Consider the following 18,690-nt stretch of genomic DNA (forward strand, 5'->3'; position numbering starts at 1 on the left):
GGCAGCATCTCGGCTGCCTATGTGGAAGAGCAGCAGGGAGTAATAATCTCAGGGCCAGATAAGTCTCAGCAGTCTTGCCACAACCTCCTGAACCTGAGCCCCTGGCAAGCAGCCAGCCTCCCTAGATAAGAGGTCAGGTCGGCAGATGGGGGCCTCCATCCCCTGCAGCATGGAGTCATCTGCTACAATCATTCATTGATTCCTACTGTTGCTCCTGTGTGGGTCAGGTCTAGATGGCTTGGGTACTTCGTTGGACAGAGCTCCAAACTGTCCTTGTCAGCTACAAGGGCACTGAATCTGGTTTACAATCGCTGATCTTGATGCGGAGCAAAAGCCTTCTTCCTGGTGCCAGAAGTCACAAGCTTCCAGCCTTTGCTATCCCGGGAGTCTCCACTTCCTACCTCAACAGGTACAGACTCTGGCTGCCCCTTTGGAATATATGCTTAACGTAGGGCAGATCAGGAGGGCTATCAGAAATTTAAAGCTGTCAAAGTTGCCCTTTCAGTTCTGTAGGAGCAGTACATTAACTAAAAAAAAAAAAAAAAATTGCCTCGACAGTGTCGAATAATGTCTAACTCGGCTACCGTATACTGTTTAGCAGATACATACAATGTGTCTGTATTTAATTTGGAGCTTTCTATATTCCATATAAACTCAAACTTTGAATTCTGGGATGAATATAGAAAGAACTCGAATAAAGAAAGATACTATTATAGAATACAATGTGTCTGTATTTAGTTTGGAGCTTTCTATATTCCATATAAACTCAAACTTTGAATTCTGGGATGAATATAGAAAGAACTCGAATAAAGAAAGATACTATTATAGAATAATCGTTTGTGTATACTATACCCAGGCAAGAAATTGCATAATTCTTTCTGCACTCCAAAATTTTTATATGTGGAAATCACTATTTGATATCTAAATTATATAGTTCTTCCAGGATACATGAGATTTTTTTCCTTACGTATTTTGGAGATTTTATTGTCTACTTAAGACTCAAATGCTTTAAGGAGTGACAGCTTCCCTCAGTCTGTAAGTTTAAAGTTGGCATTTCAGGTTTGTAATGATTTCTTTAAAAGCCAGAAACTTTCTTGAATTTCTCTCTCTATACAGGCTCAGCTTTCAGAGAAATATTCCAATTAGAAAAAGCAGTATTACATCCTAATTAAATAAAACTGTTTATTGATATGTTCCTGAACATTTTACTTTTCTGACTTATTGCTTCTCATAACAGCCTAGGATTCTACGGCTTAGGCAAAAGATAAAGTAAACAATGCACATTCATGCCTAACTCCTCTCTATAAAACAAAGAAGGGAAATTTAATTCCATTACCACTCAGAGCTGCATTTGGACTGGTACAAAGGGCAGTTAGCCATTGAAGAAACTGGTTGTCTCTGTCTATACATCTACAAAGTTTTCATCAAACCTTACGCTCATTGAGTCATACAGGAAAAAAATCAGACTATCTTCTGACACTGAATAATTCCAAATAACCTACAAAAATTATCTATTTTTTGCTTATTTTCAAAAACTTCAGTTTGAACTCATTTACTTAAATTGAGATACCACATTAGAATTAGCCAAGACAATATTTTTCACAAAAATTTTCTAAGAGATTCACTCACCATTGTAATGCTTGTTATTTCTTGAAATAAAACGATGTTGATCAGTTTTTAGTACGTTCAGAGCTCATAGCTCAGAGATATTGATATTTTTATAATAAGTAGCAAAAGCAGGATATATTTCATTAGAGTGAAGGAAAATCTTTTGTAGACTGTTTTACACCAGCAGATAATATGTTGAAAATTTTGACAAGTAGCATCTCTTTTATTTCACTTTCTGTAAACATCTACTTTTCACATAATTTTTTCCAGCAGCATGTTATCTACATATGCTTTTTCCCATGTGTTAACTGTTCACTGATAAACTTTTTTCCCATGTCTGCTTTTATGACATTTTCTATTTCTGTTTTTATTTTTTGTACCTTTTAATCTCCTGTTCTAGTTTTAATTGTTTTTACGATTTTTTAATAAGAGTCTATTTATAACTGACCCCAATATGTGGCTTTATTACTTTTCTTAGAAGACTTGCCGTTATTTTATCTTTACCAGATATTGAAAAGTTTTGATATACATCATCTTTAGTCATTACAATCTTATCTTGGCCAAGAAAAGAAAATATTCTTATTTGGAATCCTCAAATGATTATTTTCAATGGTATGATGCAACCATGCCATTGTGAAATTTTCTGCAGTCTTCCCTCTGCAATGATTTTAAGATTAGTGTACCTAATTACTGCTGTCTCTAAATTAAGGTACGAATGAATTACATGACTTTGTTTCTCCAGCGTCAACTCTTATCTCAACAAATTACACTGTTAGTAAATAGTTAGTTGTACACCTGTTTTTCTTCACTTTTTAAATCTGTTGCAGTGACTATTCATTGTACAACCGACATTCAATCTAAATTTAATTTCCATTTCTGCATAGTGTTGCTGCACTATTTCCATGCCATTTTTCTTTTCTGTTTTTGATTCAATAAAGGCCTGTATTGAATTTTCTGTTGATAAAAACAGCATTTTTATTCTTTCATAAATTTGTTAACTATACCTCTTTAAATTTAGACTGTTGCAGAAAATGTACTGTAATCAGTTACTTTTCACGATGATAAATTTAGCCTTTTAATAAACAAGTTTCTTCATATAAAAGAGTCTAAGAACGCTTTGTCATTGCTTTGAGTTATGCCATGTTCTATTTTCCTCTTAAGGGTATTATTTAGCCCACTGAGGTTTCCTTAAAAAGTAAATGTAATGGCCACTGATTATAGTTCTTTGATTTTTAAAAGCATAAAAGTTATGCAGTCTCTTGACTGTTGATGGTACATAACTCTGTGTGGCAAACGCCTTTACGATTGCTAATGAGTGTGCAGTCATTCTCGTGTTTCTACGAAGTGGTGGCTTGTAAAAATATGCGTAGCTATTTCCTTTATTAACTCCTCCATATTTCATATCTCCCTTTCCTATCCCTGTGCCTTGGCCCAGAAATCAATTAAGTTATGACATAATTGCCATAGAGATGGACACCCAGGGATAAAAGATAGTGCAGCATCTATGCCATAATGTAATGGCAGCCTACAAAAGGGTTAATCTTAAAAACAATGTACCAGTGTGCCTGTAACCAGTCCATCCTCAGAGGTGTTGGGACACCCAGTACCAGCACAGAATGGCATTTTCTGTCACCTGCATCACAATCTGGCATATGCTGAGCACAACGTAACTGAGAATGGTACTCTTCCACATTCTAGCTGTTTAGCCAACTCCTCACACCTCTGCTCTCCCAGTGCTTGATCCGGCAATCACATGGGAGTCTCCTGTTTATAGGGTGGGCTTTGAGTTTAGCACTGGCCCCACACATTCTGCATGCTCAACTTCCAATTGCACAACAATTTAAAAAAAAGAGTTCCTTGGCATGTAAATGTGTTCACTGAATATCTTTTTTGTGTTTAGATGTTGCACACCTCGTGTTTTGATAATTATTAAAAGAAATTGGAGAAAAAATGTTAGATTTACAACATCATAATTAAATCCTCAAGCTAATTTTTTTTAAGTAAAGTCCTTTAAAGACTTTTTTATATCAACAAAACTTGGAAAGCGTCTTTTATTTCAGTGTTAATGTTGGAAAGGCTTTTTGAATACATACATAAATCTTAAAATCATTTTAAGGCTAAAACTTTTTCAATGCCATTTTAAAATGGAATATGAATCAGAATAGTAATAACCAAAGTGCAAGCAAGTAGTATGCTGTGAAGCACAAATCACAAAATAAAAATGCTCCTCCTGCAGACCGAGGAGGAGTGCCTGAAACTCATCTCAAAATGGCATTAATGGTGCAGCAGACTTTGAATCCCTCTAGGGCAAATATAAAATGGGATTTTAAAAAGAGAAGATGAAGCGCTACTGCATCAGGACCAGCTTTTCCTGATTCTGATGCAGAAACCTGTGTTCCTTCAGCCTCACATACTGTCACGTGGCAACATTATGGTGAACCACCAGCAAAGGCTATCTGATTTTAGCCTACATAAGCAGACAATTTATTTGTTGTTTTGTCATATGAATCAGCTAAACACCCCTGAGTAAGTGCAAACATAATCTCTAGCCTGGATCATCAGTTACCCTTTTGGTTTTACTATGGCTGACACGTTTCCCTCTTAAGTGAAATTTCCCCTATCCCTTTCAAATCATCCCCTGCAAGGCAAGTTCTGCTGGTCCTCCCAGGTCTGCTAGACAGTTTTCTCTCTACAGTTCATGCATACTTCTTGAACCCCCAACCACAAATGTACAAAATGAAGTGATAAAGGAAAAATCTTTTCTGAAACAACTTCTCAGTCTCACTATTTTCACCTTTTCATCTTTGGCTACTTTCTTATCTAGATCCTCCAGGTACAGCTAAAGTTGTAGATTACTGTGGTTGTTCTGCTGTACATGGTTGTGGCATTCCAAACACATCTGCTTGAAGATGTATTTGTCAGTTAATCCCACCACCTACCAGTACAGAAGTGTTAATTGCTGCTGTTAACTACTATTTCAGTCCTTCTAGTGTTTGAAAAATAGTGTTTGAAAACATGACCAGTCATATAGTACCAAAATCATGAGAATTTCATTTGATTCCTGGATGGGGAATGTGGAAAATTCTGGCATCTTTTGTTTTATATCCCATCAGTCATTAGGCAAATAAATACACAAAGAACAAGATTTCCCATGAAGCAAAGACGTATGGGTTCCTACCCATACACATTCAGAATTCCCATACGGCTGAACGTATACTTGAAATGGATTCCTCCCGCATGGCAATAATGACTTGTACTTGAGTCACTAGAAGACATTTTTGGTTATATTTACCCTGAAACAGTTCAAAACACCCAAAGGTATCTCATTTTTAAAGTGATGTAGGCAAGCTCTTACCTTTTTCACTCCATTTTCATATCAGAAATAGAGAATAGAAATAGAGACGATTCATATTCTGCTGTCATTTATAACTATTTATCTGCAGTAAGAGAGAGCAATAATGCATGCAGAATACTAGACGTTTCCATATTCAAACAAAATTAAGCGCGGATAACAAGCTCAACCAGCTCCAGACCTTTATTTTTATGAGAACTGATTTTTCGCACTAGTTAGACCTTTATAGCTCTATTCACCCCCTTGCTTTGGAGTTCTACACGGGTCTTTATTTTTCTGATTGTTTCTTCAGAGCCAAAGAAATAAGTGTTTTTCTTGTATCCTTTAGAATAAAGTTGTAATTTAGAAAGTGAAATTTTAAAAAATGTTTAAAAAATTGACTAAATTGACTTATATGACTCTCAGTATCTACCTCATGCCTTCTCCCTTTTATACTTAGGTTCGCAGACAAATAGGAAAATACGTATGACCATACCTAGGCCAACACATGTAAAACCTATGCAGAGCAATGCAAGTAAAGCTTTCCATCTTACATAGTACATTCATTTAGTTTTTGATCTTTAAATCAGATTCTAGACCCAATACTATTTCCTTTTCTCTTCTAAAAGTTAGCTTTAAAAATAGGAATTACATGAACTGGTTGTGATAGAACATTCTGTTAGAATCTTCTACCATAGAGTTCCATTATCTGAAACACAACTAATTTATTTAACAATTTAACTCACTGTGTCAGCCATACACATCTGTGGATGGATAATTTGTGATTTACAAGTTCTCACAGCATGGAAATAATTATTATGATATCTATAACAATTATTCAGCCAGCTTCCGAAATTTTAAAGTACTATCTGCATTATCCCTGGCATATTGTCATCATAGACTGAAACTACTGTCTTCTGCCATGAGATGTGTATTCTAACCTGACCTTCCAGATTTTTTGCACAGTTAATGGCAATAAATAACTATTTAGAAAATCCTTTTTACGATGGGACGAATCACTCTCTGGATTCATCTGCAATGGCCTGAAATTTCACATATATCAGTTAAAACTAAGGCCAGCAAGATTTGAACTCTTAAAACAGGTTTATTTGGTTTATTGGTTTTATTAATTGGTTTATTTAAGAAGTATCCAAAGAATAATAATATTTTTTTTATTCAAGTTCTTATATGACTATATTTGCCAATCATATCACTAACAAAATGAAGGCCTCTTAAAGACAAAAGAAGTGTCACTTTGTTCAGAATACAGCATATTAAATTTTTTTATCATAAAAAAATGCACACATTATTGTTTAGTACAGCAGAACATGCATATTTAAACCATTTAAAGAACTTGCTGGGTCAGAATAAGGTGTGATTGAATATGTGTGTTTCTATGAAGAGAGACTTTAACACTTAATGTGTGTCATATTACCTACGACTGCTTCTTGGTAGTAATGATAGAAGAATTTTTCAGCATGAAAATATATAATATGTTTATTTACAAAATTACATTAAATTATTCTATCTAGCTCATTATATGGGGAAGTGCTCTTTATATTGCTGTGTTCCTGGAACAGGCTGGATGGGACAAGATCAAGTCCTACAGTGTCTTCTTGTTGCTTCAGGACTATCCAGCTCCACATTCAGTTGCTTCATGTTATAACAGTGTAATCATGCTATGATTTAACAGCATAACCTTGTCAATAGACATGGCATCTGACGCCATCAACTCCTTCAGTATGCAAGTGATGATAGGGAACAGCACAGTTCTGTAAAGCCATTCTGTCTCAAGAAGTTCTCAGGAATGCCTAAACATACAGAGCCAGATTCCGCCATTCCTAAGCCTCGCAATGTTTTGCAAGCAGTCCTGCTGATTTCAATGATACAGTTTGCATAACTGCTTTCAGTGAGATTCAAATCTGGCCCACGTTTACACTTCTTCTTTACAAAGGTTTTGTGCTGTGCTAATATTTTTTTTTTAGATTAATACTGAAAGAACTGAACTTGGATTATATTGAAAAAGATGACTGTGTTGTGAATGAAATGTGCATTTCTTAATACCTGGTAAGAACAATTGTGGCTAGTATATGTGCAAAATAAGACTATGGCTTTAACAATTATAACTTTGTTTTTAAGATTTTTGAATTAAATGCAGTGATATGTAAGTTTACACTGCTGTAGCCTAGCAGCTTTAACTATTTTCGAAAAACTTTTCAAATAACATTTCTTAGTATTTTAATAAAATCCCACATGACTTTCTTTTTTTTTTTTCCTTTTGTTCAGGTATACAGATTTTTAAAATTAAAAAAAATAATAATAAGTCACTAGATTATTAATTAAAGAAATGAGCTGTGTTGTCCTTGCTAACAGTAACCTCTCCATAGTTTACACAGACAGCAGTAGAAGAAATGGAGAAACATGCTTGCTTCTGAAATAATTAATATTTTGTGTTTCACATCTTTAATAAACCAAAATATTCAATTCCATTATGAGTTCAACTCCCAGATAGTAAGCCAGTACTTACTTGGCCAGAGTTTGTTCCTGAAACACTTCCTTGTTCTGCTCCATGTTATCAATAGTCTTTTAGCCTGTCAAAACAACAGAAATAAATAATTCATATTCTTACATGTGTGTGTTTACACAGGCAACTAGTGTAAACTCGATAGTCTTATGCTTTCCTTTCAACTTCTGTAATTCTTCAATTGTAAACAACAGGAGTAGGGAAATGTAGCCCTAGGTCATACATTGGCATGAGCAGGACAGGAACTGAGTAAGCTCAGGTCTCTGACAGCAGCTCTTGTACATGGTGACAGTGAGATCTCAGAGGTGCTGCTGGCTTGAGAATAACCTTGGTTTTCCATGAGGAACAGTTTGTTTTGGATCATTTCCAGCTGGCTGATGTGAATGATTTGCCAAGACACTCTAAACCATACAAACCTTCTAAATTTATCACAGATCTATGGTTACACTGAGACCCTGTGCCATGATTGCTCCACTGCCATGGGGCTGGACCCAAATTTCATACTTTCATGCAAGTAATTAGCTTCCACCCAGGCTATAATCGCTCTCAAAACCAATTCTGGAATTACATTGACGATCCACTCCCTTGCTTAGCACACGCGGCACTGAGATACACAGCCATCAAGCGCAATCCGGTTCTGTGGGCCTGGTGGGACAAAGGATGTGCGGAAAAGCTGGCTGCGCGCAAGGACAGGAACCAGCCAAATTGCCAATAGCAGGGTGGCATGAAACAGTCCTCATTCCTTGGCAGGGCAAGCTGCAACCAGTGCGAGCAGCGGGGCTCTCCCGGGGAGGGACAGCAGCCCAAACAGGCCGGCAGACACAGCGCACGGCGCTGGCACCCGGCAGCCCTAGCTTTACAGGGGGCACGCAGCAGGGCACGACAGCACGCGTGAGCGCCCTGGCTCTGTCAGTGCATGGCAAAGACGTACCGGACAGGCTCGGCTCCGCCGGGACAGACGGCAACTGACGCGGGCGCAGGAGCAGTGCTGACAGGACAGGGGACAGGCACTTGAGGTGGCAGTGGCATCCAGCAGCCTTGGCTATACCTAGGACAGGCAGCGCTGAGGTGACACAGGTATAGAGGCAGCCTTGGCGGTACTGGGGACAGGCAGCTGAGGTGACACAGGTATAGAGGCAGCCTTGGCGGTACTGGGGACAGGCAGCCGAGGTGACACAGGTATAGACGCAGCCTTGGCGGTACTGGGGACAGGCAGCCGAGGTGACACAGGTATAGAGGCAGCCTTGGCGGTACTGGGGACAGGCAGCCGAGGTGACACAGGTATAGAGGCAGCCTTGGCGGTACTGGGGACAGGCAGCCGAGGTGACACAGGTATAGACGCAGCCTTGGTGGTACTGGGGACAGGCAGCGCTGAGGTGACACAGGTATAGAGGCAGCCTTGGCGGTACTGGGGACAGGCAGCCGAGGTGACACAGGTATAGAGGCAGCCTTGGCGGTACTGGGGACAGGCAGCCGAGGTGACACAGGTACAGAGGCAGCCTTGGCGGTACTGGGGACAGGCAGCCGAGGTGACACAGGTATAGAGGCAGCCTTGGCGGTACTGGGGACAGGCAGCCGAGGTGACACAGGTATAGACGCAGCCTTGGCGGTACTGGGGACAGGCAGTGCTGAGGTGACACAGGTATAGAGGCAGCCTTGGCGGTACTGGGGACAGGCAGCCGAGGTGACACAGGTACAGAGGCAGCCTTGGCGGTACTGGGGACAGGCAGCCGAGGTGACACAGGTACAGAGGCAGCCTTGGCGGTACTGGGGACAGGCAGCCGAGGTGACACTGGTATAGAGGCAGCCTTGGCGGTACTGGGGACAGGCAGCCGAGGTGACACAGGTACAGAGGCAGCCTTGGCGGTACTGGGGACAGGCAGCCGAGGTGACACAGGTACAGAGGCAGCCTTGGCGGTACTGGGGACAGGCAGCCGAGGTGACACAGGTACAGAGGCAGCCTTGGCGGTACTGGGGACAGGCAGCCGAGGTGACACAGGTATAGACGCAGCCTTGGCGGTACTGGGGACAGGCAGCCGAGGTGACACAGGTATAGAGGCAGCCTTGGCGGTACTGGGGACAGGCAGCCGAGGTGACACAGGTATAGAGGCAGCCTTGGCGGTACTGGGGACAGGCAGCCGAGGTGACACAGGTATAGACGCAGCCTTGGTGGTACTGGGGACAGGCAGCGCTGAGGTGACACAGGTATAGAGGCAGCCTTGGCGGTACTGGGGACAGGCAGCCGAGGTGACACAGGTATAGAGGCAGCCTTGGCGGTACTGGGGACAGGCAGCCGAGGTGACACAGGTACAGAGGCAGCCTTGGCGGTACTGGGGACAGGCAGCCGAGGTGACACAGGTATAGAGGCAGCCTTGGCGGTACTGGGGACAGGCAGCCGAGGTGACACAGGTATAGACGCAGCCTTGGCGGTACTGGGGACAGGCAGTGCTGAGGTGACACAGGTATAGAGGCAGCCTTGGCGGTACTGGGGACAGGCAGCCGAGGTGACACAGGTACAGAGGCAGCCTTGGCGGTACTGGGGACAGGCAGCCGAGGTGACACAGGTACAGAGGCAGCCTTGGCGGTACTGGGGACAGGCAGCCGAGGTGACACTGGTATAGAGGCAGCCTTGGCGGTACTGGGGACAGGCAGCCGAGGTGACACAGGTACAGAGGCAGCCTTGGCGGTACTGGGGACAGGCAGCCGAGGTGACACAGGTACAGAGGCAGCCTTGGCGGTACTGGGGACAGGCAGCCGAGGTGACACAGGTACAGAGGCAGCCTTGGCGGTACTGGGGACAGGCAGCCGAGGTGACACAGGTACAGAGGCAGCCTTGGCGGTACTGGGGACAGGCAGCCGAGGTGACACAGGTACAGAGGCAGCCTTGGCGGTACTGGGGACAGGCAGCCGAGGTGACACAGGTATAGAGGCAGCCTTGGCGGTACTGGGGACAGGCAGCCGAGGTGACACAGGTATAGAGGCAGCCTTGGCGGTACTGGGGACAGGCAGCCGAGGTGACACAGGTATAGAGGCAGCCTTGGCGGTACTGGGGACAGGCAGCCGAGGTGACACAGGTATAGAGGCAGCCTTGGCGGTACTGGGGACAGGCAGCCGAGGTGACACAGGTATAGAGGCAGCCTTGGCGGTACTGGGGACAGGCAGCCGAGGTGACACAGGTATAGAGGCAGCCTTGGCGGTACTGGGGACAGGCAGCCGAGGTGACACAGGTACAGAGGCAGCCTTGGCGGTACTGGGGACAGGCAGCCGAGGTGACACAGGTATAGAGGCAGCCTTGGCGGTACTGGGGACAGGCAGCTGAGGTGACACTGGTGCAGGGCAGTGGGGATGGGCGCCCCAGGGGACACCGGCAGCGGGCAGCGCCGCTCTCGACGGACGCCCCCGAGGAGCCCGGCGGCGGCAGCGGACGGCGCGGCGGACCCGACCCGGTGCCACCCCCGGCGCCCAGCGGCCCCGCAGCGGGCCGGCCAGCTCCCCCTGCCCCCCAGCCGTTACCTGCGCGCTCCTCTCGGCCCCTCGCAGCGGCTGCCGGTCGGGCCCCGGCGTGGGCTCGGCAGCGCGCTGTGCCCGCCGCGCTCCCCCTGCCGCCCCGGCTCCCGCCCCGCCCGCGGCCGACGCCGCCCGCCCCGCCCGGCGGCCGTTGCGGGCCGCGCCGGGCGGCTTCTGCCGTTGCCGCGGTAACGGGGAGGGCCGCGGGGCGAGGCGGGAAGGCGGCGGGAAGGCGGCGGCGCCGCCGGGAGCCGTGTGAGGGGCGCGGCTGCGGGCAGCGAGGACGGCCGAGGCGGAGACGGCGGCGGCGGGGCGAGGACGGGGCTACTCGCCGTCGACATAATTTTTAATGTAGGTGCCAGCAAACTTCCGTTGGTTTATCTGGAACAGCTGCAGCGAGCTTTGCCGCCGTAGTCGCGGGGCATCTCTCTGAACCTCCTCCCGGTGTCACCCGCTCTCGGTGGAAACCAGCTATCCCCAAATGTAACTTCCGTCCCTTGTGGGCAGCAACTTAAAAAAAAATGCAGAGATACAGTTTGGAAATTGCATATCGATATTTTCAAAGGGTTTTAGGAGGACAATTCCCATTGCAATTAGCCAGAGCTGTGTTTCTAGCCCCCTGAGGTGCCTTTAAGTATCTCATTCACTATATTAAAAAAATCCCATATCAGTTCTTGTACATTTTCTGGTTGCTTTTGCTGATCCACGTCATCTCTTCACTGGAACTTGGCTTACAAGGCCCCAAACTTTTATCTGTTGACTTTAAATGAGAGGTAATTAGTAATATTTGAAGCAGTTGAAGAGTAAGGGGAAGAAATACAGAATCATTAAAAGTTTTATGAATGATATTTACACATACTTTGAATTATGATAGCCAGCAAAAGAGGAAACTACTTTCAAACCAGCTTATATGCTTAAATAAGTGGAAAGCTATATAATCACGTTTCTGCAGGAAAGAAGGAAGTAGATAGGGCAGGGACAAAACAGGACTTGACTGAATGTCAATCAAGACAAGAAACAACATCGATATTTTTATAAAAACAACGGGAATTGACTAGGAAGGTGCCCAGCAGCACGACTAGCCAGTAGCAAGAGCGTGTAGGGAGAGCCACGTTTTGGGATAAGTAGTGATCCCGGTCATACAATGTGCTGCACCTTTAGTAGCAAACCCCTTGCTCAGCCTCGTTTGGGCATTCATGCACCGAGCTGAGGTCAATAGCTGTAGCAAAGACAGTGGAAAAAACAGTATAAAGAGAAATGCTGGTCCTCCAAAATCTGCAACTCGATCTTTTTATTTTCAACTTCTCCTCTTGTATGTGACAGTATTGACAGGTCTTGTCCACCCAAGAGAGCATATACCACAGATGTTTGCTTTGGAGAGAACTAGGGAAAGTGAATCTTCTGCTACAGCAGGACTTTTCGCCCTGGTGTGGGCTTTACGTGAGGTTGTCAGGCTCTGTGGATTTGTGCATCTGTGAAGCATTTAGCTTCGTGGATTTGTGAAGCAATTTTGACAGCCGTTGCTGAAGGAGAGGCTACTTAAATTCTGTTAACTAATCTGTTCCACTAAGACATTGTAATAGCAGGTTTCAGAGAAGTCCTAAGTAAAGCAATAGTCTTTTAGCATGTAATCATTCTGAGAATTTGGTAAAATTCTACTAACAAATTAAATCTGTGGTCTACAATTAGCATATTTCCAGAGCAGAATAAAAGAGGTGATGCTAAGCTAAGTAATATAATTGAGATGTAATGTAAGTGATGAATAATTATATGCCTACTGGGCAATCGTCCTAGATATTTCTCACTTTAATTATTTAAGATGTGATTTTTTGTAGTGGAATATGTAATGACAGGTAAGAGCTAAGTGCATTTCTGTGTTTAATTTTAAAAGCAGTTTATATTTATAGAGTACATTCACACCTTATCTTGCAATCTCAGATGACAAATTTGATTGTGATACAGAAAGACCATTTTCTTGCAGTAGGCTCAGCATAGCTCTTGTAACAAACATACTAATGCATGCTCTTTCTTTAGCATGGAAATCAGCTGGTTTTAGTGATATTTATGTGACAGATTCATAGCAGCTCTAAAATAGTGTAGTAATTACATTTTATATGTTAAGCAGTTTGGATGTTTATAGTATGAATATATCAACTTAATTTACAGGTGCTCTATTAGAAGGGACAAATGGAAAGGAAAAAAAAAAGGTCATTGTAAGCCATCCTTCAGCAAATACACAGAAATCACTGAGAGACAATATAGCCTATGAAAATCCCTAAAATCTGATCAAAAAGAGAAAAATGCCGTTTTAAAAAAGAACCTTTTAAGAGGGATTTTTGTTTGTGAAAATTGGACTGAGGCATAAAGATCTGCCTGAGGATTTTGAAGGTGTTTACCTAATTTACTGGCAGGAGATGACAAATCCTGACATAACACAGGCAGACCCAGAGTGCTGTTCTTAAACATTTTTTTTTCTACTTTAAACTGCAAACTACTCTATTCTTAAGAAGGTTGTCAGATCACTGAAGGAAAGAACAGAAGGAGCTTGGATTTAGTTGCATCTAGCAGGTATACTCATCAATAAGCGATACCACCGGCTGGGACCTGGTCTACAAGCGGAGAATTGTAAGAATTCATCCTGTAATAGGTAGGAGCGTGGAATATGAAAACTAAGGGTAGTGCTCTGAGAAAACGCGGAAAGGGGACAAAGGTGCTATTAGCCCTGTTACTGTGACAACAGGTATTTAATCATTTTGTGTGTCATACTTTAATGAACACAAAGCGTAATGCTAGATAATGCATGTGTAAAAGAAATAATCCCTTTTCTAAAGCTTCCTGCTTATGTGTTTTTCTAGAAACTCACGATAATGCTTAGCACTCCTGTAACATCTTTTAGCGTGATGTAGTCTTCCCTTTGTTGCTACTGCCTCATAAAAATAATACTCTATGGTCTAGCAGCTTGGAGATAGTTTCTAATGCTCTATACACAGTAATAGTTCCTAATTAAATTGTTTTTACTTATAAAGATGAAATGAAATAGTCTCCTGTCAGTGATCACTGGCAATTAAAAAAGAAATAAAGAAATATGACTCTGCCAAACTTCATAAGTTCTACTTCATGTGTTGCTATGTATTGTGCCACAGTTGCTTCAGTTGCTATATTGTACCAAACTGAATCCACTGAAGTGAGGATTTGTTAGAAGTTATTCTTGTTAAAATCGGAAAGTTCTCGAAAAATATCACCTCTAAAGCACACATTTGAATTGATACTGTCTGAAGGGATCACCAAAAAAAACCATCTTAAATTCCAATTATATTATGATATCTCTATACTTTTAGTTTTCAGTGGCACAGGTTTGATAACATCGAACGGGACTTCAGAGCTCTGGGAACGGTGGTTAAGGGTCTGGGAGCCCAGGTCGTTTTCTCCTCAATCCTGCCTGTGAGGGGGAAGGACGGGAGGAGGAGTAGACGAGTTTTCCAAGTTAAAAACTGGCTGCGCTGCTGGTGTTGGCAGCAGGGCTTTAGTTTCTATGCCCATGGGACCCTGTTTGAAGATCAACAGCTGATGGGGTGACATGGGATCCACCTCACCAAGCAGGGCACGCGTATCTTTGCCAACAGGTTGGCCAGCCTGGTAAGGAGGGCTTTAAACTAGGCAAGATGGGGGAAGGGGAGTGGAATAGTGACACGGTAGTCAGTAAAACACCGCTCAAGTCAGGATGCCTCCAGTGGGTGCATGCCGCCAGGGGAGACGGCATGGAACAGGGCTATGGAGGATGCTCTTGCACCTCTCCTGAGAAGCTTGCATGCTTGACTGGCTCTCTGAAATGCCTGTACACCAATGCGCGCAGCATGGGGAATAAGCAGGAAGAGTTAGAGATCTGCGTGCGGTCGCAGGGCCATGATCTCGTTGCAGTGACAGAGACATGGTGGGATAGCTCACATGACTGGGATGCTGTCGTGGATGGCTATGTGCCCTTTAGGAAAGACAGGCCGGGCAGGCGAGGTGGTGGAGTTGCTCTTTATGTGAGGGAGCAACTAGAATGTGTGGAGCTCTGCCTGGGGGTGGATGAAGAGCAAGTTGAGAGCCTATGGGTAAGGATTAAAGGGCAGGCTAACAGGGGCAACACGGTGCTGGGGGTATACTACAGGCCACCTGCCCAGGAAGAAGTTGTGGATGAGGCCTTGTACAGGCAGCTGGAAGTAGCCTCCCGATCACAGGCCCTGGTTCTCATGGGGGACTTCCACCACCCTGACATCTGCTGGGAAGAGAGCACAGCTAGGCACAAACCGTCGAGGAGGTTCCTGCAGAGCATTGATGACAACTTCTTGACCCAGGTGGTGGAGACGCCAACAAGGAGAGGTGCGCTGCTGGACCTTGTGCTAACAAAGAAAGAAGGTCTAGTTGGAGAGGTGAAGGTTGGGGGCAGCCTTGGCTGCAGTGACCATGAGATGGTGGAGTGGAGGATCCTACGAGGAGGGAGCAGGGCAATGAGTAGGATTGCAACGCTGGGCTTCAGGAGAGCTGACTTTGGCCTCTTCAGGGACCTACTTGGAAGAATCTCCTGGGGTAGGGCCCTAGCAGGAAGGGGGGGTCCACGAGCGGTGGTTAATCTTCAAGCATCACTTCCTCCAGGCTCAAGACGGGCGCATCCCTCTGAGGAAGAAGTCCGTCAAAGCGGGCAGGAGACCTGCCTGGATGAGCAAGGAACTCCTGGCCAAACTCCAGCAGAAGGAGGAAGTCTAGAGGATGTGGAAAAGGGGACAGGCCACTTGGGAGGAATACAGGGACGTTGTCGGCGTGTGCAGGGATGCGAGGAGGAAGGCTAAGGCCCATTTGGAATGAAATCTGGCAAGGGATGTCAAGGACAACAAGAAGGGCTCCTTCAAATACATCACTAGCAAAAGGCAGACTAGGGAAAATGTGGGCCCGCTGCTGAATGGGGCGGGTGCCCTGGTGACGAAGGATACAGAGAAGGCAGAGTTGCTGAATGCCGCCTTTGCTTCCGTCTTCACTGCTAAGGCCAGTCCTGAGGAATTCCAGAGCCTGGGGGGACAAGAGGGAAAGTCTGGAGAAAGGAAGACTCTCCCTTGGTCGAGAAGGATCGGTTTAGAGATCATTTGGGCAAACGTGACATCCACAAATCCTTGGGTCCTGATGGGATGCACCCAGGATTGCTGAGGGAGGTGGCGGATGTTATTGCTAGGCCACTCTCCATCATCTCGGGAAGGTCCTGGAGGACAGGAGAGGTGCCTGAGGACTGGAAGAAAGCCAGTGTCACCGCAGTTATAACTTATATTACTTATATATATATATATATATAAGTAATATATATATATATATATATATATATAACTTATATAACTTATATTAAGTTGGTATTTCTAGGTTATACTTGGATGATCATGTACTCTCCTCTAATCAATGTTATTTCTTTTTTCTTTGGGTTCCACATTCAGTTTTGTCATGTTCTGAGTGTCTCTGTTTTTCAGAATTGGTACTGGGGTACAGTGGGAGAGCAGTTAAAATGTATTGCTGTGTAGCCTTCTACAGAAGTCCATAATGAGGTCTTAGCTATTTGACTTGCCTGTCAAAGTCAAGTCCCCATTTGACTTGACTTTAAAGGGGTATTTGGTCAATCCAGTTAGGGAGTCAGAGGCATGCAGACGTCATGTTAGCCATGTCACTCTCTCATGTGTCTCTAGAAACAGAAAACTGTGTTTTTAACAAGCCAACTCCCTTCTGACCTTGACAGTCATTATTATATTTAGAGTGCAAATAGCTGATATTTGTTTCCTCTCTTTGCCTTCTGCAGGTTCTTGATTGTTCATCCATGCACTCAGAGCTGAGTTTGGGCTGAGAAAATACTGGTATTATGTACCTACTTGTATATCAAGTCCTTCTTAACAGTTAGCAATTAGCAGTGATGAAACTTTGGTTAATATGAGTGCTCTTAGCAGGCCTGACCACATTCAGGTGTATGATAACAGCAACAGCAGCCATGGAGACTTTTCCTCAGCTTGCTGGAAAACGCAAAAGCAAAAAAAAAAAAAAGATTTCCTCTAGAATTTGAGCTAACAGAAATAAGCGACATTTTCTAAAAGCTGAAAATGAAGGTTAGAGCGCTCTCCTACTCTCCTAAGCAGAGGCAGCAGCTATCTTTCAAGGATGGAGCCTTAGTCCTTGTCCTGCTCTCCCAGCTGGACACCACTAACTCATGAGGCCGTGTTACAACTTTATCTCAGACATGACTAAATAGTATATTGTAAGCATTATGTTGTTGCCCAAAGGAGTAACTGGTCAGATAAAAGCCACACTCAGTTCTGTTTTTATTGAGAGCAGTTCATCAAAGTAGCGGGAAAAAGTATGCAGGATCCGTGGGGAAACATACAGTCAAAAACATACACATGCATACACATGCACCCGTAAACACAGACTATTATTATTACACTAGTACTGGGTGATTGGCTGAGCAGGGCAAAAGATTCCTGCAGAGTCATGACTCGGACCACTTGATCTCCCAACTCAGTGGGTGCAGCAAGACAAATCTGACATCTATCCGTCTTTTGAGTAAAATGTTTTATTTTCTCCTTCCTGCTTCCTATCTGAAACACAAGGTCTGAAGAAGAAAATGGTCCTGTAGCAGCGCTCACAGTCATCACAGCAGTGTGTGAAAACCCCCAGGATTAAAGGAAGAGCTGAGATAAGGCAGAGGAAAGGCTGGGTAGATGAAAGAATAAGGGAAATAGGAGGAAAGGGAAAAAGGAGCAGAGTAGATACAGAGGACAGGTTTGAGGGGAGTTGGGAGAATATTACTTGTGCTGTAAGTGGGGAGACAGATACAAGAATGAGATTCCTTCAGTATGGACCAAAATCACCTTTGTATATTTGGAGCTGTTTGGAATGCTAGGTGCAAGGTATATGCATGCTGTGGCTGGGCAAAGGAACATTCAAAAGACAAATTGTATCCATGATACAATGTTTATACTTTTTGGTCCAATTTTATGACACTTTTATCATCTTATTTTTAAATATTTAGGGCAAGCAATTATTTTCACTGTGTTTGCTTTTTATTACCCTTTTGTCACTATGTTCCTGTTGCACTTACAAGATCACATTGCTCCAGCCCTGTTCACATCCTGGATTCAATGGCATGTTGCTTATTTAGACCAGTTGAGTTGGGATTAACCAGAATTCATTGATTAGATTATTCCCAGATGATGAACTAGCTTTCTTCCCACACTTTTGGTTGTTCATTCATAATGAGATGAGGTCTCATCCATGAGGTTTTCCTCACACATGCAGAGTAAAATGTACTTGTGTTATGTAATTGTGGGGTCTTCAGCGCATTCTACTCCACTGCTGGAGGAGTGGAAGGAGAGTGTTATCGATCAGCTAAAACAGAGGATGGAGCAACATCCTAAATGGAGAATCAATCCTCCTTTCAAACTTTTGCAACAAGTATGGAGGAGAAGGTTTGAGTGTTGAATATTCCGTTTTTTCCAGGACTTAATTTCCTACTCTCGTGGCATTCCATTAAAACCAGATCATTTTTTATATAGAGTGGACATAGGTGTGCAGGAAGGATCTTGGTTCAGTAAGAACTTTATTGTTTTCCATAGCCCGCCTACACAGGTATTTAGTAAGCAGCCATCATGGAATTGCTCTGTAGTGAACCTTTCACAGATTTCTTTGATATTGTTCCCGTGCTTTAAGA

The 18,690-nt window shown here is 43.7% G+C and overlaps 1 protein-coding gene across 2 annotated transcripts in view; it reads right to left on the reverse strand.

The window, feature by feature from the left end:
- The window catches only part of DEUP1 (deuterosome assembly protein 1), a 56,930-nt gene extending 45,858 nt beyond the window's left edge, over positions 1 to 11,072 (reverse strand). The window contains exons 1-2 of one of the 2 annotated variants that reach the window (XM_068930520.1): positions 10,977 to 11,072; positions 7,467 to 7,530 (exon numbers count right to left, since the gene is read on the reverse strand). Coding sequence is in view for 1 of the 2 variants with exons in the window: in XM_068930519.1 (XP_068786620.1) it covers positions 7,467 to 7,510 (44 nt within the window). In the remaining variant the exon portion in view is untranslated. The remainder of the gene's footprint in view (positions 1 to 7,466; positions 7,531 to 10,976) is intronic. The other variant, XM_068930519.1, reaches the window with a different exon arrangement.
- Between the last annotated feature and the right edge of the window lie 7,618 nt (positions 11,073 to 18,690).

This window comes from Struthio camelus, chromosome 1 (assembly GCF_040807025.1).
Source record: "Struthio camelus isolate bStrCam1 chromosome 1, bStrCam1.hap1, whole genome shotgun sequence".
Taxonomy (NCBI): Eukaryota; Metazoa; Chordata; class Aves; order Struthioniformes; family Struthionidae; genus Struthio; species Struthio camelus.